Raw genomic sequence first — 24073 nt, 5'->3', positions numbered from 1 at the left:
ATAGGTTTATATTGCAGATTAACACAAAGAACAGTATGAAAATTTATTTGTTCTGCTTAAAGCACAACTTGGAACAAACTACTTGATACATGAAACCAAAGTATAGTACAGGTTATCTGCATAAAGTAAAAAATAAAAACAAACCAGTGACAATTTTGAAAAAGAACAATAAAATGGGAGAAATCTATCTACTCAGTATTAAGGCTTACTATATAGCTACCATATTTAAGACAGTATTAGCAGAGGAACAGACACATAGATCAATGGAGCAAAATATAGAACCAAACAGACTCACATAAATATGCCCAAATAAAAGTTGCAAAAGCAATTCAATGGACAGCCTTTTCATCAAATGGTACTCGGAAAACTGTATATCTACATGCGAAACAGTAACACTGGACCCTTCCCTTATACCATATGCAAAAATTAACTAAAAATGGGTCGAAAACCTAAATTTAAGTCTTAAAACTATAAAACTCAGAAGGAAACAGAGGGCAAAGTTTCACAACATTGGATTTGGCAACAATTTCTTGGATATAACACCAAAAGCACAAGCAACAAAACAAAACACAGATTAAGTATGACCTCATCAATATTAAACACTTCTGTGAATCAAGAATACTATAACAGAATGAAAAAGCAATCCATGGATGGAAAAAAATGTGTGCCAATCACATATCTGATAAGGAACCGAAATCCAGAATATATAAAGAGCTCCTACAACTCAACAACAAAAACAACCTAATTATTACAATGGGCAAAGGGGCCAGGTGTGGAGGCTCACACCTGTAATCCTAGCACTTTGGGAGGCTGAGGTGGAAGGATGACTTGAGCTTAGAATTTCAAGACCAGCCTGGCCAACACAGTAAGACCTCATCTCTACAAAATACATTTAAAAGTTAGCTAGGGGCCAGGTGTGATGGCACACGTCTGTAATCCCAGCACTTTGGGAGGCTGAGGTGGGTGGATCACCTGAGGTCAGGAGTTCGAGCCCAGTCTGGCCAACATGGTGAAACCCCATCTCTACTAAAAATATAAAAAATTAGCCAGGCGATGTGGCGGGTGCCTGTAATCCCAGCTACTTGGGAGGCCAAGGGAGGAGAAACACTTGAACCCAGGAAGAGGAGATTACAGTTGCAGAGAGCCAAGATCATGCCATTGCACTCCAGCCTGGGCAACAAGAGCAAAACTCTGTCTCAAAACAAACAAACAAAACAAACAAACAAAAAGTTAGCCGGGTATGGTGGCATGTGCCTGTACATCTAGCTACATGGAAGGCTGAGGCAGGAGGATTGCTTGGGTTCAGGAGTTTCAGATTACAGTGAGCTATGACTGGTGCCACTTACAGCTTGGGTGACAGAGAAAGACCCTGTCTCTTAAAAACAAAAACAAAAACAAAAAACAAAACAAAACAAAACCCTGGCTGGGCATGGTGGCTCACCCCTATAATCCCAACACTTTGGGAGGCTGAGGCAGATGGAGTGTGAGGTCAGGAGTTCAAGACCAGCCTGGTCAACACAGTGAAACCCCATCTCTACTGAAAATACAAAAACTAGCTGGGTGTGGTGGCGGGCGCCTGTAATCCCAGCCACTTGGGAGGCTGAGGCAGAATTGCTTGAACCTAGGAGGCAGAGGTTGCAGTGAGCCAAGACTGCACCACTACACTCCAGCCTGGGTGACACAGCAAGATTCTGTCTCAAAAACCTATTTCATACCCATCAAGATGGTTATTGTTTAAAAAAAAAAAGGTTGGTCATAGTGGCTCACGCCTATAATCCCAGCCCTAACTAACACAGTGAAACCCGGACTCCACTAAAAATACAAAAAATTAGCCAGGCGTGGTGATGCGCGCCTCTAGTCCCAGCTACTCAGGAGGCTGGGGCAGGAGAATCGCTTGAACCCGGGAGGCAGAGGTTGCAGTGAGCCGAGATCGCGCTACTACACTTCAGCCTGGGTGACAGAGTGAGACTCTGCCTCAAAAAAAAAAAAAAAATAAATAAATAAAACAACCCCCCCCCCCCCCCCCCCAAAAAAAAAATCCAGAAAACAACAAGGGTTGGCGAGAATGTTAACAAATTGGAACTCTGAACATTGCTGGTTGGAATGTAAATGGTACCATACTGTAGAAATCAGTATTGCAATTCCTCAAAAAACTAAATGTATTAACAAACGACCCAGCAATTCTACTTTTGGGAACATACCCAAAAGAATCGAAAGCAGGAACTCGAGCAGATATTTATACACCAACATTCACAGCAGCATTATTCACAATAGCCAAAAGGAGGAAGCAACTTAAGTGTCCATCAACAGATGAATGGATAAATAAAATGTGGCATATACATACGATGGAATGTTAGCCTTAAAAAGGAAGGAAATTCTGACACATGCTACCACATGGATGAAACTTGAAGACATTATACTAATAAGCCAGTCACAAAATGAAAATATTGTATGATTCCACTTATATGAAGTACTTAGAGCAGTCAAACTCATAGAGAAGGAAAACAGAATGATGGTTGCCAGGGGCTGGGTTAAGGAGGAATGAGAAGTTAGTGTTTAAATGTGTACGGAATTTCAGTTAGGGAGGATGAAAAAGTTCCAGAGATGGATGGCAGTGATGGTTGCACAACAGTGTGACTATGCTTAATACCACAAAACCGTATACTTAAAAAGAGTTAAAATGTTAAATTTCATATTATGTGTATATTTAACTACAATTTTTTTTTAAGACAGGAGAATAAAAAGGCAAATCACAGGCTGGGAGAAAATTTTGCAAAACATATATCTGACAAAGGATTGGTATCCAGATATATAAAGAACTCTCAAAGCTCAACAGTAAGAAAATAAGTATCCCAACAAAACAATGGGCAAAATATTTGAACAGATATTTTTATCAAATAAGATATATGGAAGGGAAATAAGCACATGAAAGATGCTGCAAACTATTAATCATTAGGGAAATAAAAAGTAAAACATAAAATATCAGCATATACCCACTAAAGTGACCAAAATTAAAACAACAGCTATACCAAGTGCTGTCAAGGATATGGAGCAATCAGTACCCTCAGACATTTTTGGTGCAAATATAAAATGGTACAACCACTTTGGAATATCATTTGACAGTTTTTCTCTTTTTTGAGATGGAGTCTTGCTCTGTCACCAGGCTGTAGTGCAGTGGCACGATCTCGGCTCACCGTAACCTCCGCCTCCCGGGTTCAAGTGATTCCTTGCCTCAGTCTCCCAAGTAGTTGTAATTACAGGCACGCGCCACCATGCCCAGCTAATTTTTGTACTTTTAGTAGAGACGGCATTTCACCATGATGGCCAGGAAGGTCTCGATCTCTTGACCCCGTGATCCGCCTGCCTCGCCTCCCAAAGTGCTGGGATTACAGGCGTGAACCACTGCGCCTGGCCTTAAAACATAGATTTCATTGTTATTCAAGTATGATGAGGCCAACAGATCAGGAGGTGATTGCCACTGACAAGATAGTTACTCGCAGTTCTCAAGAGGAAGGCGCACACCATGCCATGCAGGGGCCACATGAGGAAGCACTAGGGTCAGTCAGGAGGCCAACAGAATGGGATGAAAACATGGGCAAGAGCCTTTATGTGGTTTCAGTGGAAGGAATGGGCAAGGCAGGGTAAGCATGTTTAGGGCTGGCTAGTTTGAATAATTTCAGTGAGTTTTGCAGCATAGGGATGTCCTTAGTTTCCTGGTATCTGATCTTGAAATGAACAGGGCAGGTGGATAATAGATAGGTGTCAAAGTCCTATGAGAGCCACATAAAGGAGGCAGCTAGAGTATGAGTGAGTTATTCACTGTCTCTAGGAATTGGCTAGCCCTGACAAAGGATCAGAAACACACAGTTGCCAGGAGCAGTGGCTCACGCCTGTAATCCCAGCACTTTGGGAGGCTGAAGTGGGCGGATCACAAGGTCAGGAGATCGAGACCATCCTGGCTAACATGGTGAAACCCAGTCTCTACTAAAAATACAAAAATTAGCTGGGTGTGGTGGCAGGTGCGCCTAGAGTCCCAGCTACTCAGGAGGCAGAGGCAGGAGAATGGTGTGAACCCAGGAGGTGAAGCTTGCAGTAAGCCAAGATCACCCCACTGTGCTTTAGCCTGGGCGACAGAGCAAGACTCAATCTCAAAAAAAAAAAAAAAAGAAAGAAACAAACAAACAAACACATGGTTATTACTATACTATGTGATTTCACTTGTATAAAACTCTAGAAAATACAATCTAATCTATAGTGGCAAAAAACAGACCAATGGTTGCTTGGGGATGAAGGAGTGGGCAGGGGCAAGAGGCAGTGATTATAAAAGGCACAAGAAAACTTTGGGGAGAGATTATATGTTCACACTCTTGTTGTGGTGATACTTTCCTGCTCTATACATGGGACAAAACGTAATAAATTTTACACTTTAAATGTGTACAGGTTATTGTTACATCAATTATAAAGTTGTTTAAGAATTATAGGAATAATCAATGAAAAGAAATACAATGAAAAGAATTTCATTTTTATTGTATAATAAAAATGAAACAAAGCCAAAAATAGTTATTTGATAAATTAAAAAACAGGTAAAAAGAGAAGACACAAGTTAATTTTTTTTTTTTTTTTTTTTTTTGGAGACAGTTTCGCTCTGTTGCCCAGGCTGGAGTGCAGTGGTGCGATCTCGGCTAACTGCAACCTCTGTCTCCTGGGTTCACGCCATTCTCCTGCCTCAGCCTTCCGAGTAGCTGGGACTACAAGTGCCTGCCACTACGCCCAGCTTATTTTTTTTTTTTGTATTTTTAGTAGAGACGGGGTTTCACCATGTTAGCCAGGATGGTCTCGATCTCCTGACCTTGTGATCCTCCCACCTTGACCTCCCAAAGTGCTGGGATTACAGGCGTGAGACATGACGCCCAGCCCACAAGCTAATATTATAAATCAAAAGTGGAAATAATTACAGAAGTAGCAGATAAAAAAACTGAGATTATCTACAACTATAGGCAAATAAAACTAAGAGAAATGAACGCATCTCTAGAAAAAGAATAAAAAACTAGCCCAGGAAGAACAAAAGACCTGAATATTCTTACAATTAAAGAGGTTGACCACAAGTTCAAATTTGTCCCCCATAAAAAACACTGGACCCAAATGGTATTACAGGTGAGAAAACAAGAGTGACTAGTTCCCAGCTCATTCTAAGGAGAGAGCAAAACCAGGCACCAAAACTGGACAAAAACATTACAAGAAAGAATATCACAGGCTCACTTTTACACAATAATATATATTCAAAAAAATACCAAAGTATCAACAAATTGAATCTAGCATATAAAAAAGATAAATCATGATCCACTTGAGTTTATCCAAGATATACAAGGATATTTTAACATAAAATCTATAAATATGATTCACCCATATTAAAAAAGAAAGTTCATACAACCATTTCAATTGATGTAGAAAATGCACTAGATAAAAACACATGAATTCAAGATTTTAAAAAATCCTCTTAAATAGAAATAGAAGAAACCTTCCTTAACCTGATAAAGCAGTTACTATTTAAAAAAACAACATTATGCAATTATCTTCAACAGAGAGAAACTGAAAGCATTCTTTTGAAAATCAGAAATAAAGTAATCTACTATCACTTCTATTCAATATTGTTAGAAAAGTCTTTGCCTTCACAACAGGAAAAGAAATTTGGCCACGTACAGTGGTTCATGCCACTGTAACGGCACTTTAGGAGGCTGAGACGGGAGGATTGCTTGAGCCCAGGAGTTCAAGACCAGCCTGGACAACATAGCAAAATCTAGTCTCTACAAAAAATTTTAAAAAAGAAAAAGAAATTAAAATTATAAGAATTAGAAAGGAGACTAATATTTGCAGAAAATCTGATTGTTTACATAGAAAACCTACGAGAATTTAGGCTGGGCATGGTGACAAAGTGAGAAAACATCTTAAAAAAAAAAAAAGAAAATCTACAAGATTCTATATGAGGTAAGTTATTGGAAATAACAGGGTAACTTTGTCAAGGTGACTAGATATAGAATTTTTATACCCTAGCAAAAACAGCCACTGATTTGCACTCAAGAAAGGGTCTGTCAAGTTAGGCAAGAAACAATCTGTGTAAATGCCGATAAAGAATCAGATGGGAAGGAAGCGAAGGCACATAAGAAAGGCAAAAATGGGAGAAATTGTAGAAAAGTGAGTGAACTGAAATCTGACATCTTAAAGATTTCCCCATGAGGTATGCAGCAAGATCAAAGGCTAAGAGAGGAGGGGGAGATAGTGGGACATGGTTTTTTAAAGTATTAAGACTAATACTGGTGCTATAGAAAATGGCAGGAAGTGCTGACACCAGGCAGCCCAGCAGCCCCGAGGGCCCCGGTGAGATAAGATCCATTTTTCCAGGATTCTTTTCTGAAAAAATGCTCTAAGCACTAATGGTATGGCGAACATACAGAATTAAGGTTTTGCTAGATGAATGTAATGAAGCTATAAGCAATGAGGGAAGAGAATGAACTGCTGAACCTCAGAGTTTAGCATTGACAGGAAAGGAAGGCAGATACTAGAGACATTAGAGAAAATAAAAAACTTAAGTGGCTAAAACCCCAAAAGTTGGGAATATTTACAGTGAGAAAAACATAGTAGGTAAACTGGAAGGCCCCAAGAAGCTAATTTCCCCAGAATTTTTTGGAGCCTATTGTAGTTGATGGACTATAGTCCTTGAAAAATCAATACATATGACTAATTTTACATACAGTTCCCTTGACATGTATGGATCTCAGTAAAATGCAAATCCTTTACCATGCACCCCTACCCCAGATTATGCCATAAGCAGCTTACTAAGTAGCCCTTCAGAATTCCATGTTTCCTTTCCTCCTCCATTTCTGTAGAAAAAACTTAAAAAACTATTTCAGTACTTACTAGCTTCTTTTAAAAAGTTAATTATGCTCTTTGAACATGTGTCCTAGAAAAAAAGAAATAAAAAACATTTAATTAGGAGTATCTAGGTTATGTGAAGCATTCATCAACCTCCTATTGACAGAAATTATCTATAGGCAAATTTTATATATAAGTAACTTTAACACGAACACTTCTTAAACTTTGGCCTAGTAATTTCACAAAAATTAGGCTGCAAGTCACCCTGTTTATCAGATACTGGCAGATGCTAACTTCTGCGGCTATGAAGCTAATCAATACTGAAATCTCTTATCTTTTCAGGAGGATTGTTCATGTATTCAGTGTTTGCAAAGAGTTCCTGCTGAGCTAAACACAGTCCAGTGTGCACTCTACGAAAGAGTCCATGAGACAAGCATGGGGGAGGGTAGGAAGTTTAATACTTTCACAATGCCTGTGGAGAGGCTGGCAGTGATGAAAGCCTAGAAAACTCATGAAAGGACCTTTTATGACCAGGGTGAATGTAGAGCACAAAAGCAAAGTCAGATGACCCACTTAAAGCTTTGCCTTTACTGATGAGATTTCATTCTCATTCCAGATTAGTCTCTCTCTAGAAAAAGCAAACCTTATATAAGAGTTGGAAAATTAAGATACAGGAAGCATGATTCTACTAAGTTCCAGTTATCAGCCTAAGTCCTAAGGTCTGTGGCCAAAGACAGAAAATACAAGGCTCTGAGAAACATGCCATTTACTTGGCGTAACAATCTCTGTTGGGCTTTGAGGAAATTTAAGCTCTACAATCCATAGATCAGACCAGAAGTTTAGGGTAGTAATATTATGAGAGGAAATGGTTTCTTAATCTGTCTCTAGAACTTATATAAAGCAAATAAATGGTAAACCTGATTTGTAAATTAATAACAGACCAAGTTCCTTCAAAGCAGAGAACTACTTATTTGTTCATTCATTCAACTAAGTTCCTTGTCTTGTGCCAGGCTGGAGAGAGAGAGCAGCTCTTGTCCTCAAGGAGCTCACATCTCAGGCATCTTCTCACCCCCCTTTCTCATGTTAACCAAAACATTTCAGGTTCATCAATGAAACTCTTTTTTTTTTTTTGAGGCGGAGTCTTCACTCTGTCGCCCAGGCTGGAGTGCAGTGGCACCATCTCGGCTCACTGCAAGCTCCGCCTCCCAGGTTCGCGCCATTCTCCTGCCTCAGCCTCCCGAGTAGCTGGGACTACAGGTGCCCGCCACCGCGCCCGGCTAATTTTTTTTGTATTTTTAGTAGAGACGGGGTTTCACCGTGTTAGCCAGGATGGTCTCGATCTCCTGACCTCGTGATCCGCCCGCCTCGGCCTCCCAAAGTGCAGGGATTACAGGCGTGAGCCACCGCGCCCGGCCCATCAATGAAACTCTTCATCCAGGAGGCAGATAAAATGGCTTCTCTTCATTTTGATTCATTTGCTCTTTTATTTATTTTATTTTATTATTATTATTATTTTTTTTTTGAGAAGGAGTCTCACTCTATTGCCCAGACTGGAGTACAGTGGCGCAATCTCGGCTCACTGTAACCTCTGCCTCCCAGGTTCAAGCGATTCTCCTGCCTCAGCCTCCCAAGTAGCTGGGATTACAGGCATGCGCTACCACGCCCGGCTAATTTTTGTAATTTTAGTAGAGACAGGCTTTCACCATGTTGGTCAGGCTGGTCTCGAACTCCTGACCTTGTGATCCGCCTGCCTCAGCCTCCCAAAGTGCTGGGATTACACGCGTAAGCCACTGCGCCTGGCCTACTCTCTTTTAAACAGAGAAATAAGATGGAATATTCTTATCCGATCTTTTCTTCTATAATTAAAAAAGGAATACGAAGAAACTTGACAGTCTCTCTTCTCATGGATTCTCTTCCTTACTTCCCATCCCAATTCCATGTTTGCTCTCTTTTTCCTCCCTCCTTCTGTTTCGTTTTGAACAAAACTACAGAGCTAGACCTGGAGCCTAGATTCACTGGTAGTCAAATCACTAATTTTTCTGAAGGTAAATGGGAGAAAAATGGGGGTTGCAGGGGAAGCTCATTAATACAATTCTAAATCAATCTCAACTCCCTACTGCACAACTTCCCCTCCCTCCTCCCACATACGTTTTTGGTTCTCATCTAGTCTTCACACTGGTAACTGCTTCTGCCTGGCAGTTTCTGTTCTAAGCCCTCTTAGTTTTCAGCTTAAACAAAACCTGCCCCTGCCGATTATGGTAGACCCATTCTTATCCTCTGTCTACTCCAAACATTCACAACCATAGCAGCCTACTCATTGCTTAAATAGAACTTAATATATAATTTATTAATTACTTAGCTATATAAATATCTATATCTATCTTAAAGATATATATGTATCTTTAAGATAAGATATAGAGATAAAGATAAAGAGATATATATATATATATATATATTTTTTTTTTTTTGAGATGGAGTCTCACTCTGTCACCCAGGCTGGATTACAGTGGCATAATCTCAGCTCACTGTGACCTCTATCTCCCGGGCTCAAGTGATTATCATGCCTCAGCCTCCCCAGTAGCTGGGATTACAGGCACCTGCCACCATGTCTGGCTAATTTTTGTATTTTCAGAAGAGACAGGGTTTCACCATGTTGGCCAGGCTGGCCTCAAACTCCTGACCTCAAGTGATCCACCTGCCTTGGCTTCACAAAGTGCTGGGATTACAAGTGTGAGCCACTGCACCCGGCCTGATATGTGTGTGTGTGTGTGTGTGTGTATGTATATGTATATGTATATACTTACCTGTCAATTATAATCAAGCTCCATGCTCCATACAGACCAGAGAGGTCTGCTCTGCTCACAAGACCTACCCAACATCTAGCAAAGTACTCCACACATAATAGGTATATTAGGTAGTGAACTGAAGTTGACCACCCCTGTAGGGACTACAGCCCTGCTTAAAAGCAAATCAGTCCCTGAAACTGAATTAAAATGATTGAAGACTCCTAGGCAAAGTTAGAAACAAACAAATCCTCTCTTGAAAAATATATCATAAGTCTCAGGTTATTTCTACAAATAATTTTAAAACTACAGTGTCTAGTCCATAAAAAGGCAACATGAGAATCAGTAAAAAACAGACAATAAGAACAGTCCTGTAGCATTAAGAATTTTAGTCAAGATTGGTATAAAAATGTAATAGCAGATCTGAAAAAAAGATCTTAATGGATAAATTTAAGAACAGATAAAATATAGCTGAAGAGAGAATTAGTGAGCTGGAAAATAGGTCAAAAGGAAGTATCTAGAATGAAGCAGAGAGAAGCAAAAAGATTTATAAAAAAATTCCAAGGCAAAAGTAAGAGGTAAAAGGATACAATGAAATGATCTAACCTACATGTAATTCCAGTTTCAGAAAAGCGGAAAGGGAGAAATGGAACAGAAGAAATATTTGAAGAACAGACGAAGGCTGAAAATTCTCCAAAACTGAGGAAAAACATCAAACCACAGATCCAAGAAGCCCTAAAACCCCCCAAGCAGATAAACAAAAAGAAAATCTGTGTCTAGATATACAATAGTGAAATTTCTGAAAACCAAATAATTATTTAAAAACAATTTTTTTAAGCACTCAAAAGGAAAAAAGACACTGTGGTAGTTTGTTTGCAAAGATAGCTACATAAAATCCCATCCTTGTACACATGCCTTTTACAGTGACACACTGCCACTCCTATCAACAGGTGAAGTTTATTTCTCCATTCCTTTAATTTGAGCTGGCCCTGTGACTTGCTTAAATCAATAAAATGCAGAAGTAATAGTGTGTCTTCCAAGTTGATACCTCAAGAGAACTTGCAGCTGTCATTTGGCTCTATGGAAACACTGCTGTCATAATGCGAGAAGCTTTGGCTCACTTCCTTACATTAAGAGAGAGGCCCAATCAACAAGTGACACCAACTGCCAGACGTATGCTTGAGACAATCTGAGTCCCAGATGAACCATTAGATGATTACAGTTGCATGAATGACTCCAATCAAAACCAGCAGAGAGGCCGGGCGTGGCGGCTCATGCCTGTAATCCCACCACTTTGGGAGGCTGAGGCAGGTGGGTCATTTGAGGTTAGGAGTTTGAGACCAGCCTGGCCAACATGGTGAAACCCCATCTCTACTAAAAATAAAAAAATTAGCCAGGCAGTAGTGGTGTGCGTCCGTAATTGCAGCTACTCAGAAGGTTGAGACAGAAGAATTGCTTGAGCCTGGGAGGCAGAGGTTACAGTAACCCGAGATTGTGCTACCGCACTCCAGCCTGGGTGGCAGAGTGAGACACTTTGTCAAAAGAAAAAAAAGAAAAAAAAGAACTAGTAGAGGAACCAAACAGCTACCCAGCACTGATTGATATTCACAGAACTGTGAGCCAATTTTAGATGGCTGTTGCTTTAAAATATGAAATTTGGGGATGTTTTGCTAGGCATCAATAGAAAATGGATACAAAAATATTTTCGTCAAAGAAAACAACTAGATTAACAGCTGATCATAATACTTAAGTATTACCTTTTTCTTAAACTTGAGAATTTAAGTTGCAGGATATCAAGAAGGGTAAACATCAACAAAATAATTTGCTTCCTCTTCTAGAGAAAGGAATAGTGTGTTTTCAGCTACATGCAAGATAGTTCTTTCATGCTAAGCAGAAGTATGACTTTGTTATTGTCTTTATTTGGAGATTAATAATGGCTTAAGGAGATGCCTATGGGTGCCAAGCTGACAAAGGGTAGACTTGTGATTGTTAATTTCACTGGGCCACATCACAGTGTCCACGTATTTGGTTAAAGGTTATTCTGGATATTTCTGTGAGGGGTTTTTTTGGATGAGATTTACATTTAAATCAATGGACCTTGAGTGCAGCAAGGTTGCCCTCCATAATGTAGGTGGGCTTCATCCATACGACTGAAGGTCTGAATAGCACAAAAGGCTGACCTCCTCCACGCAAGAGGGAATTCTCCAGCAGACTACCCTTGAACTTGAACTGCAGTTCCTTCCTGGGTCTCTAGTCTGCTAGCCTCCCCGACTGAATCAATTCCTTAAAATAAATCTATATAATATGTATGTAATATATGACTAATATTTAATATAATAAGCATATATTCAACACAATTTCAGTACTACCCCCTTATCTGGGGGGGGGGGGATATGTTCCGAGACTCCCAGTAGATGCCTGAAACCATAGATGGTACTGAACCCTACATAAACTATATTTCGTTCCTATACAAACGTACCTATGGTAAACTTTAATTTAGAAATAAGGCACAGTAAGAGATTAACAGCAACAACTTATAATAAAATAGAACAACTGTAACAATATGCTACCACTACCCTTGCACTTTGGGCCATTATTAAGTAAAATAAGCATTACTTGAACACAAGCACTGCAGTATTGCTACAGTTGATCTTATAACCCAGATGGCTAAGGGACTAATGGGTGGATAGTGACTAGAGCATGGATAAATCAGACAAAGGGATGATTCAAGTCCTGGGCTGGATGGAGCAGGATAGGTGCAAGGTTTCATCATGCTACTTAGAATAGTACACGAAACTTATGAATTGTTTATCACTGAATTTTCCGTTTAATATTTTCAGACTGTAGTTAGCCATGGGTAATTGAAACTGCGAATAAGAATGAAACTACAGATAAGAATATGTATATATATATTTTAAATAATATAAAATATATTTTAATATAACATATATAAAGTATTATATAAATATAAAAGCATATATATATATATACACACACACACACACATACATAAAAATAAAATAAGCCAGGTGCGGTGGCACATGCCTGCAGTCTCAGTGACTTGGAAGGCTGAGACAGGAGTATTGCTTAAGCCCAAGTGTTCGAGGCTGTAATGGGCTATGATCACATCACTATATTCCAGTGTGAATGATAAGTCAAGACCGTGTCTTGAAAAAATAAATAAAAATTTTAAAAAAACAAAATGAAATAAAACACACCTATAACCTATTGAATCTGTTTCTTGAAGAACCCTAACTAATATAGACAGAAGCCAGAAGACAAACAAATGAATATTTTCAAAGGGCAAAAAAAAATTTGCCACCAAAAATATTATATTTATATTAAAACATTAAAATATTTATATATATTATAAAATTATATTTTAAGAACCTAAAGGTAAAAAAAAAAAAAAAAAATTCACTCGGTTGCCCAGGCTGGAGTACAGTGGCACAATCTCGGCTCACTGCAACCTCTCTCTCCTGGGTTCAAGCAATTCTCCTGCCTCAGCCTCCTGGGTAGCTGGGATTACAGGTGCCCACCACCATGCCTGGCTAATTTTTGTGTATTTAGTAGGGACCCATGTTTCGCTATGCTGGCCAGGCTGGTCTTGAACTCCTGACCTCAAGTGACCCACTGGCCTCCGCCTCCAAAAGTGCTGGGATTACAGGTGTGAGCCACCACGTTTGGCCCCTAAAGGCAAAATTTAAAAACCTTCAGACCAAGAAAACTCAAGACAATTCATTAGCAGCAAAACAATACTAAGAAGTTATTAAAATATGTTCTTCAAGCAGAAAGTAAATAATCTCAATAAGGTTAAAACAGCAGTGATGAAAAATGGAAATGGTAATATGTAGATAGATCTAAATGAATGGTGACCATATAAAACAATAATAATGTCTTATGGGTTTTAAAACATGTATGATTAGAATACACAAATTATATATATATAATATGGAACGGATATATATATATATATATGGAACAGATGAGAGAAGTTAAAAGTGTTCCAAGATCTTTGTATTGTCTAAGAACAAATATACTAATACATCAATTACATTAATGTGATACACGTAGGCTATGTGTTGTAATCTGTAGGGTAACCACTAAAAGAACAGGGTCTATAATTTGGCAAGAGAGGAAAAAGCTAGGAGAGTAAAAAAGTCTATCAATCCAAAAAGCAAGAAAAAACAGAAAAAGGAACATGCTGGCATATTATTATAATTGTTGTATTTTATTATTAGTTATTGTTAATTTTTTACTGTGCCTAATTTATAAATTAAACTTTATCACAGCTATGTATGTATAGGGAAATATATATCTGTGGTTTCAGGCATCCACTGGGAGTCTTGGAACATAGTGCCTCCTCCAGATAAGAAGGTACTACTGTAATTATATTATATGTCATATTAAGTATATATTAATTCTAGGTAGTAGCCACATTATATATTATATTAAATATATATCATATAGATTTATTTTAAGGAATTGACTCATAATAGAAGAGGCTGGCAGGCTGGAGATTCAGGGAGGAGTTGCAATTCAAGTGCAAAGGCAGACTGCCAGAGAATTCCCTCTTGCTTGGGGGAGGTGAGCCTTTTGTTCTATTCAAATCTTTGAGGAAAATAGAAAGCAAAGAATATATTAACTATATTAAACAAACTAAATGCTCCAATTAAAATACAAAAATTATAAAACCTAATAATAAAACCCCTCATTTATATGCTGTTGAAAAGAGACATTTTTAAGCTTAAGGCTATAGAAAAGTTGAAAATAAAAGACAGGAATAAAATAAGCCATGAAAATACTAGTGTAACACTGAGGTCAAAATCTGACAAAACACACAAAAAAGAAAATAACTTTAACTGTAAAATCTTAAAATCCTAGCAAAGAAAAAGCAGCATATGTTATCATTATACCATAACCTGATCAACTAAGGCTTATTTCAAAAATTTAACCATGGTCCACTATTGGGAAACATATTAATAAAAATCCTCACAAAAAATAATTCAAAAATATAAAAAGCCATATGATAAACCTGATGAATGCTGGTTTACAGAACTGGTTTTCTTTAAAAAGGCAATCATTGGGGAAATAACCCACTTACTCAGTATTTACTATGGGCTAGGCCCTGTTCCTTCTACTAGAAATAGTGAACGAATTCTAACAGAATCCCTATCTTCATGAAGCTTACAGTCTAGTAGCAGAAAACTGACATTAAACAAATCACCTCACAGACAAATACGAGAAGTGATAGAAAAGAGAATTATAGCACTCTAAGAGCCTACAGAAGAAGAAAATTTGACCTAGTCAGGGAGCTCAGCCAAGGCCTCCCTAAGGCACTGAGACTCCTCAGCTGACAAGAAGAAGAGGAACAGGAATCAGGGAGGCATTAAGAAGGGCAGGGAAGTCCATGCTAGTCAGTAACCTCAGAAAGGGTAGGAGCAGGGTGTGAAAGAAGCCACTGTGTCTGAAGCATAAAGAGCAAAGGGGAGCAGGTGCCAGGAAGCTGGAGATGTATACAGGGTAGGGCCACACAAGGGTGATTTTTCTTTGTCCTATAAGCATTAAGAAGCCTTTGAATAACAGAAGCATGACAGTGATCTACCTGCCCTGCATTTTGGAATGAACACTTCATTTAGCTGGGTGTAGAGAACATAGCACTGGACGTGGACAGTCCAGTTTGATGTTACTGGTGGAGCTGCAAAAGTGTTACAAGTAAGGAGATATTCAGGAAGTAAACTGCACAGGGCATGATAATAGATTTGCTTTTGGGGTGACAGGGAGTGGTGAATGCTACTCCTCTTTGGTTTCTGATTTACCTAACAGATGCCATCCGGTAAGTCAGATAACAGAGGAAAAGAGGCAAGGCGCAGTGGCTCATGCCTGTAATCCCAGCACTTTGGGAGGCCAAGGAGGGCAGATCACCTGAGGTCAGGAGTTTGAGACCAGCCTGGCCAACATGGTGAAACCCCATCTCTACTAAAAATACAAAAATTAGCCTGGTGTGGTGGTGGGCACCTGTAATCCCAGCTACTAGGGAGGCCGAGGCAGGAGAACTGCTTGAACCCAGGAGGCAGAGGTTGCAGTGAGCCGAGATCGTGCCACTGCACTCCAGCTTCGGTAACAGAGAGAGACTATCTCAAAACACAACAACAACAACAACAACAACAACAAAAACCCAAAGAAAAGAACCAATTTTGTGAGAGAAATATCTCACAAATACCTAGAAACCAGAAACAAAAGAATTTTTCTCCTGAGAAAATTATGTTGTTGTTTTTTTTTTTTTTTTTTGAGACGGAGTCTCGCTCTGTCACCCAGGCTGGAGTGCAGTGGCGCGATCTGGGCTCACTGCAAGCTCCGCCTCCCAGGTTCACGCCATTCTCCTGCCTCAGCCTCCTGAGTAGCTAGGACTACAGGCACCTGCCACCACGCCCGGCTAATTTTTTTTTTTTTTTTTTTTGAGACGGAGTCTCGCTCTGTCGCCCAGACTGGAGTGCAGTGGCGCGATCTCCACTCACTGCAAGCTCCGCCTTCCCGGGTTCCCGCCATTCTCCTGCCTCAGCCTCCCGAGTAGCTGGGACTACAGGCGCCCGCCACCGCGCCCGGCTAATTTTTGTATTTTTAGTAGAGATGGGGTTTCACCGTGTTAGTCAGGATGGTCTCGATCTCCTGACCTCGTGATCCGCCCGTCTTGGCCTCCCAAAGTGCTGGGATTACAGGCGTGAGCCACCGTGCCCGGCCAATTTTTTTTTATATTTTTAGTAGAGACGAGGTTTCACCGTATTAGCCAGGATGGTCTTGATTTCCTGACCTTGTGATCTGCCCGCCGCAGCTTCTCAAAGTGCTGGGATTACAGGCTTGAGCCATCGCGCCCGGCCGAAAATTATGTATCTTGAAATACCAGTATCACTAAAGCAGAACAAGAAAGGGATGCTGGTTATCACCGCTAGGATTTACAAATCATCTGGAAAAAGGGCTGGCAATTAAGTCTCAGCTTCAACTACTCAACTATGCTGTCATACCATGAAGGCAGACATAGACAATATATAAACAAATGAACATGGCATATTCTAATAAAACGTTGAAATTTGAATTTCATATAGTTTCTTTTTTTTCTCTCTCTCTCTTTCTCTCTCTGAGACAGGAGGATCCCATGAGCCTGGGAGGTCGAGGCTGAAGTGAGCTGTGTTTATACCAATGCACTCCAGCATGGGTGACAAAGTGAGACCTGTCTCCAAAAAAAAGGAAAACCTATTCTGAGCTTGTCTGCCATACCAAAATAAGAAGTGAGCTGGATATGGGAAACAGATTATAGTTTGCCAATCCCTGTTCCAAAAGTAGATAATGGGATAAGAAAACAGCCAGGTATAGGGGTATATACCTGTAGTTCCAGTTACTTGGAAGGCTGAGGGAGGAGGATTGCCTGAGCACAGGAGTTCAAGTCCAGCCTAGGCGATACAGTGAGACCTGGTCTCTTTTAAAAAAAAAAAAAAAAAAGATATAATTATTGGGGGAAAACCTCCTAACTGTTATTTGTATTTGAAAGACTATGTACACAGGTTAAAACAAACTACTGGAACTAAACATAAAGTTCATAATTTAAAATTACAGCAGGGATTTACAGTTCAGGAAAAGATGGAGTAAGCATATTCCACCCTATTCCTCCCACTGATTTCTTTTTTTGGGGGGGAAGGAGTTTCACTCTTGTTGTCCGGGCTGGAGTGCAATGGCGCGATCTCAGCTCACTACAACCTCCACCTCCTGGGTTCAAACGATTCTCCTATCTCAGTCTCCCGAGTAGCTGGGATTATAGGTGCCCCCCACCAGGCCCGGCTAATTTTTTTGTATTTTTAGTAGAGACAGGGTTTCACTATGTTGGTCAGGCTGGTCTCGAACTCCTCACCTTAGGTGATCCGCTGGCCTTGGCCTCCCAAAGTGCTGGGATTACAGGCGTGAGCCTCCGTGCCCGGCCCTTCCCACTGATTATGATCAAACATTCTAGATGAAATTCATGATACAAATGACAGAAAAATTCTGAAAAGTAGAAAAAAGAAGGTAGATTGGCTAGGGACCAGGGAACATGAGGACTGACCCAACAGGAAGCTCCCTATTTTTTTGTTTGGTTTGGTTTAACTTGTAATATGTCGTAGTCCAAGCTCTAAAGCCACATTCTGAAAGAACCAGTAAGCACAGACAAGAAAGTGCCAAGAAAAGCCTGCCCTCTCTAGGTAAAGGACTGGGAAAGGGGCAGCTCAGCAGACAAAAACATTTTGACCATGCCTATCCTACTCCAGGCAAACTAAAAAAAGCGGGGGTATCCCTCCTTTTCCTCACCAGACACTGTGGCCCAGAAATTGTGAACAGCATTCTGCCTTCCAACACAACTCTGCCATAACGAGGTGGCACGTCTTTTCCCACTTCTCCATGTTACAGCTGCACAGAATGTGGGTGAAGTCATCTTTCTCTACCCTGGAATAACTAGATGGAGTCCTAATCCCAGCAAAACTACAGAATTGGGAAAGGATTATGGTGAGGAGAGAGCTAGAGAAATGAATTCTCTAAATCTGTGTATGAAATCCTAAACGTGCCTCTGAGCAATCCATGTGTAAAAATGACCAGAAACAACACAGCAAAAGGCATGAACACTGCTCTGGAATAATACCTAAATTTCAGACTGGCCTCTCAGTAGCACAGACCAGAACAGTAAAACAAGACTGAAAACTTAACCACAGCCAAAAAAAATGGGCCAAGGGTATGTGTTCTAAACCTAAAAAGGTTGACTGTCTGTTAAATATAAAAACTTAAATAGGAACCAGAATCTCATAGCACAATATTCCAAGTGCCAGGATGCAATCCAAAACTATTCATTATACCAGGAACATGAAAATCTCAACTTGAATGAAAAAAGGCAATCAACAGATGACAATACCAAGATAATATAGATTTTGGAATTATTTGAAAAGAATTTAAAACAGCGCTCATGAAACTGCTCAAACAAGACATTATAAACACTCAGCATATAGAAGACATAAGGAGTACCAAATGCAATTTTTAAAAATAAAATTTCTGAAATTAAAAAGACCCAGTGGATGGGCTCAACAGCAAAAGAGAAATGATAGAGGAAACAAATTAGTAAACTTAAATGAATGGAAATCATCCAGTCTGTACAAGAGAGAAAGTAGATTGAAAAGTAATTAACACAGTTTCAAAGTCCTGTGGGATAATAACAAAGATCTAACATTCATGCTATCAGGGTCCCAAGAGTAAGAGAACAAACAGATAAATGAAAAAAAAAATTGAAGAAATAATGGCTAAAAACCATCTACGGGTGCGGTGGCTCACGCTTGTAATCCCAGCACTTTGGGAGGCCGAGGCATGGGGATCATCTGAGGTCAAGAGCTCTAGACCAGCTTGGCCAACACGGTGAAACCCTGTCTCTACTAAAAATACAAAAAATGAGTTGGGTGTGGCGGTGGGCACCTGTAATCCAAGCTACTTGGGGGAGGCTGAGGCAGGAGACTTTCTTGAATCCAGGAGGCGGAGGTTGTGGTGAACCGAGATCAAGCCACTGCACCCCAGCCTGGGCAACACAGCAAGACTCTGTCACAAAAAAAGAAAAAAACAAAAACATCCATCTATCTATCTATCCATCCATCCATCCATCCATCCATCCATCCATCCATCCATCTGTTTTAGAGGTGGGGTCTCACTATGTTGTCCTGGCTGGTCTCAAACTCCTGGGCTCATGAAATCCTCTTACCTTGGCCTCTCAAAGTGCTGGGATTATGGGCATGAGCCATCACACTCAGCCTCAAATTTAGATATAAATTTACAGAATCAAACTTCTAAAAACTAAACAAAACTCCTGAAATCAACTAGAGAGAAACAACCTATTACTTATAGAAGAATAACAATTTGAAAGACCACAGATTTTTCATCAGGAACCATGGAAACCACAAGGATGGATAAAATATTTTTCAAATGCTGAAAGAAAATAACTATCAAGCCAAAATTCTATAGACAGTGAAAATATCCTTCAGAAATAAAAATGAAATAAAAATACTGGCAGATGAACAAAACTAAAAATGTGTCAGCAACAGATCAGCTTTGAAAAGAATGGCTAAAGAAACTCTGTCAGAAAGGAAGTAAATGATAGAAGAAAACCTCAAATAGAAGTAAAGAAAAAGCAATGGAAAGGGTGAGTGTGTGTGTCTATCTATGCATATATCCATATATGTGTTATGCATATATGTATGTTTATTCATATACATATACACATACTTACACTAAGCAATTCTTCTCTTGAGTTTTAAAAATTATGTTTGATGGTTGAAAGTAAAAATGACAGCAGTGCCTGATGTGGTTCTCCTTGTATGTAGAGGTAATATTTAAGACAACTGTGCCATAAAGAAGGAAGGTGTGCCAGGCACAATGGCTCACACTTGTAATCCCAGCAATTTGGGAGGCCGAGGCCAGCGGATCATGAGGTCAGGAGATCGAGACCATCCTGGTCAACATGGTGAAACCCCATCTCTACTAAAAATACAAAAATTAGCTGGGTGTGGTGGCATGCACCTGTAATCCCAGCCACTCAGAGGGGCTGAGGCAGGTGAATGGCTTGAACCCGGGAGGTGGAGATTGCAGTGAGCCAAGATCACGCCACTGCACTCCAACCTGGTAACAGAGCGAGACTCCACCTCAAAAAAAAAAAAAAAAAAAGCAAGGTAGAAGGAACTAGAAGGTGGTAAAGTTTCTACATTCTACTTAAGGTGGTAAAAAGTTGATATTAATAGACTGTAATAAGTTATCTACATATATACTCCTAGAGCTATCACACAAAAAACTTCATAAAGAGATATACTCGAAATACTAAAAAATGTTCAAGGAACCCACTGTAAAACAGGAAAGGGAAAAGAGAACAACAAAAATAATGAACGAAACAAAAATGGCAAATTTAAATCCAAAGTATCAAAAATTATATTAAATATAAATGGTTTATACATACCAACTAAAAGAAATGAGTAGAACTGATTCTTTTAAAAAAGAACCCAACTAGACCAGGTGTAATGGTTTATGCTTGTAATTCCAGCACTTTGGGAGGCCAAGGTAGGTGGATCACTTCAGCCCAGGAGTTTGAGACCAGCCTAGGCAACATGGAAAAACCCTGTCTCTACTAAAAAAAACCCCAAACAAAACAAAAATTAGCCAGGCGTGATGGCATGCATCTGTAATCCCAGCTACTCAGGAGGCTGAGGTGGAGGACTGATTGAGTCTAGGAGGTTGAGGCTGCAGTGAGCCATGATTGCACCACAGCACTCCAGCTTGGGCGACAAAAGTGAGACCCTGTCTCAAAAAAAAAAAAAAAAAAGACCTAGGCCAGGCATGGTGGCTCATGTCTACAGTACCAACATTTTGGGAGGCCCGGGCAGGCATATTGCTTGAGCCCAGAAGTTCAAGACCAGCCTGGGCAACACAGCAAGACCCTGTCTCTATTACAAAAAAAAAAAAAAAAAAAAAAAGACCCAACTATATGCTATCTATAAGAAACTTACTTCAAATATAGTTATGTGTCACACAGTAAGGACACATTCTGAGAAATGCACCATTATACAATAAGGTGACAAGGTAAATAAGTATAGCCATTATGGACAACATGTATGGAGATTCCTCAAAAAAATTAAAAATAAGGCTGGATGCAGTGGCTCATGGCTGTAATCTCAGCACTTTGGGAGATCAAGACAGGAAGACTGCTTGAAGCCAGGAGTTTGAGACCTGCCTGGTCAATATCGTAAGACCCTGTCTTTACAAATAATTTTTTTTTTTTTTTTTTGAGATGGATTTTCACTCTTGTCGCCCAGGCTGGAGTGCAATGGCAAGATCTTGGCTCACTGCAACCTCTGCCTCCCGGGTTCAAGTGATTCTCCTGCCTCAGCCTCCCAAGTAGCTGGGATCATAAGCATGTGCAGCCATGCCCAGCTAATTATTTTGTATTTTTAGTAGAGACAGGGTTTCACCATGGTGGTCAGGCTAGCATCGAACTCCTGACTTCAGGTGATCCATCCGTCTTGGTCTCCCAAATTGCTAGGATTACAGGCATGAGCCACCACACCTGGCCTCTACAAACAATTTTTAAAAATTAGCTGAGTATAGTGGCATATGCCTGTAGTAGGGAAGCTGAGGTAAAGCACTTGAGCCTCAGGGAGCTATGATTGCACTACTGTGCTACAGCCTTGGTGACAGCGAGACCCTGTCTCTAAACAACAAAATTAAAAAACAAAAAATTTTAAATAGAACTACTGTATGATTCAGTAATTCCCCCTACTGGATATATATCTAAAGGATATAACTAATATGGGTATTTTGAAGAGATATCTGTACTACTATGTTCATTGCAGCATTATTCACAACAGCTAAGATATGAAATCAACCTGTTTTCATTCATAGATGGACGAATGGAGAAAATGTGGCATACATACACAATGGAACACTATTCAGCCTTAAAAAAAGAATAAATTCTGTCGTTTGTGATAATATGGATAAACCTGGAGGACATTATGTTAAATGAAATAAGCTAGACACAGAAAGACAAATATCACACGATCTCACTTACATGTGGAGTATAAAAAGTTGAACTTATAGAAATAGAGAGTAAAATGGTGGTTACCAGAGGTTGGTGGGTAGGGGAATTGGGGAAATACTAGACAAAGGACACAAAATTCAGTTAGGAGGAGTAAGTTCAAGAGATCTATTGCTCATCATGGAGACTACAGTTAATAACTATATTGTATGTATTTTAAAAAGGGATATTAATATGTCATTTTTATTGAACAAAGTAGCATTACAGAAAAGGTGATTTCAGAGGCTGGGCACAGTGGCTCATGACTGTAATCCCAGCACTTTGGGAGGCCGAGGCAAGCGGATCACCTGAGGTCAGGAGTTTGAGATCAGCCTGACCAACATAGCAAAACACCGTCTCTACTAAAAATACAAAGTTAGCTGGGTGTGATGGTGGGCGCCTGAAATCCCAACAACTCAGGAGGCTGAGGCAGGAGAACTGCTTGAACCCGGGAAAGGAAGGTTGTAGTGAGCCAAGATCGTGCCACTGGGTTCCAGCCTGGGCAAAAAAGCGAGACTCCAACTCAAAAAAAAAAAAAAAGGTGATTTCAAAGCACATAGCTCTTTCATTACAGCCTTAAGGGACGAGATCTGATCGGTAAAAACAAGCTGCTGTGTTCTAGTTTTCTCTGATATTTGGCATTATCCTGAATACATATGCTCTGATTTGGAAAGAATCAGTCTGTAAAGATTTAATAGATTTGAGATTTGCATATTTAAAATGTATTTCTTGTGACTAAAATGAAATGAAACCTTTTAATTTTTTTTTTTTTTTTGAGATGGAGTCTCGCTTAGTTGCCCAGGCTGGTGTGCAGTGGCACGATCTCAGCTCACTGCAACCACCGTCTCCTGGGTTCAAGCGATTCTCCCGTCTCAGCCTCCTGAGTAGCTAGGTTTACACGCACCCGCCATCATGACTGGCTCATTTTTGTATTTTAGTAGAGACGGGGTTTTACCATGTTGGGCAGGCTGGTCTTGAACTCCTAACCTAAGGTGATCCTCCCACCTCGGCCTCCCAAAGTGTTAGGATTACAGGCATGAGCCACTGTGCTCTCTCTGTCTGTCTGTCTGTCTGTCTGTCTGTCTGTCTGTCTGTCTATCTATCTATCTATCTATCTATCTATCTATCTATCTATCTTGAGACAGGGTCTCACTCTGTCACCCATGCTGGAGTGCAGTGGAGCAATCTTGGCTCACTGCAGCCTCCGCCTCCTGGGATCAAGCAATCTTCCCACCTCAGCCTCCCCAGTAACTGGGACTATAGGCTGGAGTGCAGTGGTGTGATCTCAGCTCACTGCAACCTCCGCCTCCTGGGTTTAAGGGATTCTCCTGCTTCAACCTTCCAAGTAGCTGGGGCTACAGGCGCCTGCCACCATGCCCAGCTAATTTTTGAATTTTTAATAGATGAGGGGTTTCAGCATGTTGGCCAGGCTGGTCTGAAACTCCTGACCTCAAGTAATCCACCCACCTTGGCCTCCCAAAGTGTTGGGATTATAGGCGTGAGCCACCGTATCCAGCCTCTGCAACACTCTTGAAATGACAAAATTACAGTGATGGAGAATAGATCAGTGGTTGCCAAGGTTTAGGGTTGGGTAGAGGTCTAACTGTTTTAAAGGAATAGCACGAGGGATTTTTCCTTGTGGTGATGGAGCAGTTATATATTCTGATTGTGGTTATGGTTACACAAATTTACACATCTGATAAGACTTTACAGTAATATACACATACATACATATATAAATGTAAAAATTGGTAAAAATCCAAACAAGGTCCATTATTAGCTAACAGTATTATACCAATATCAA

General features: G+C 40.1%; 2 protein-coding genes across 8 annotated transcripts in view; one reads left to right on the top strand and one right to left on the bottom strand.

Moving 5' to 3' along the window:
- Window positions 1-24073, top strand: part of FASTKD5 (FAST kinase domains 5) — a 488950-nt gene that overhangs the window by 196330 nt on the left and 268547 nt on the right. The window lies entirely within an intron of this gene.
- Window positions 1-24073, bottom strand: part of PTPRA (protein tyrosine phosphatase receptor type A) — a 135229-nt gene that overhangs the window by 52700 nt on the left and 58456 nt on the right. For 3 of the 7 annotated variants that reach the window (XM_050745688.1, XM_050745690.1, XM_050745694.1), the window contains one exon: window positions 6916-6958. The exons of 2 other annotated variants lie outside the window; for them this stretch is intronic. In XM_050745688.1, the coding sequence (XP_050601645.1) occupies window positions 6916-6958 (43 nt within the window). Of the gene's footprint in view, window positions 1-6915; window positions 6959-24073 lie in introns of those variants that run through there. 2 more of the 7 variants (XM_050745687.1, XM_050745692.1) reach the window with 2 other exon arrangements.

Source organism: Macaca thibetana, chromosome 10 (assembly GCF_024542745.1).
Source record: "Macaca thibetana thibetana isolate TM-01 chromosome 10, ASM2454274v1, whole genome shotgun sequence".
NCBI lineage: Eukaryota > Metazoa > Chordata > Mammalia > Primates > Cercopithecidae > Macaca > Macaca thibetana.
This window is presented reverse-complemented; position numbering and strand designations above follow the sequence as displayed.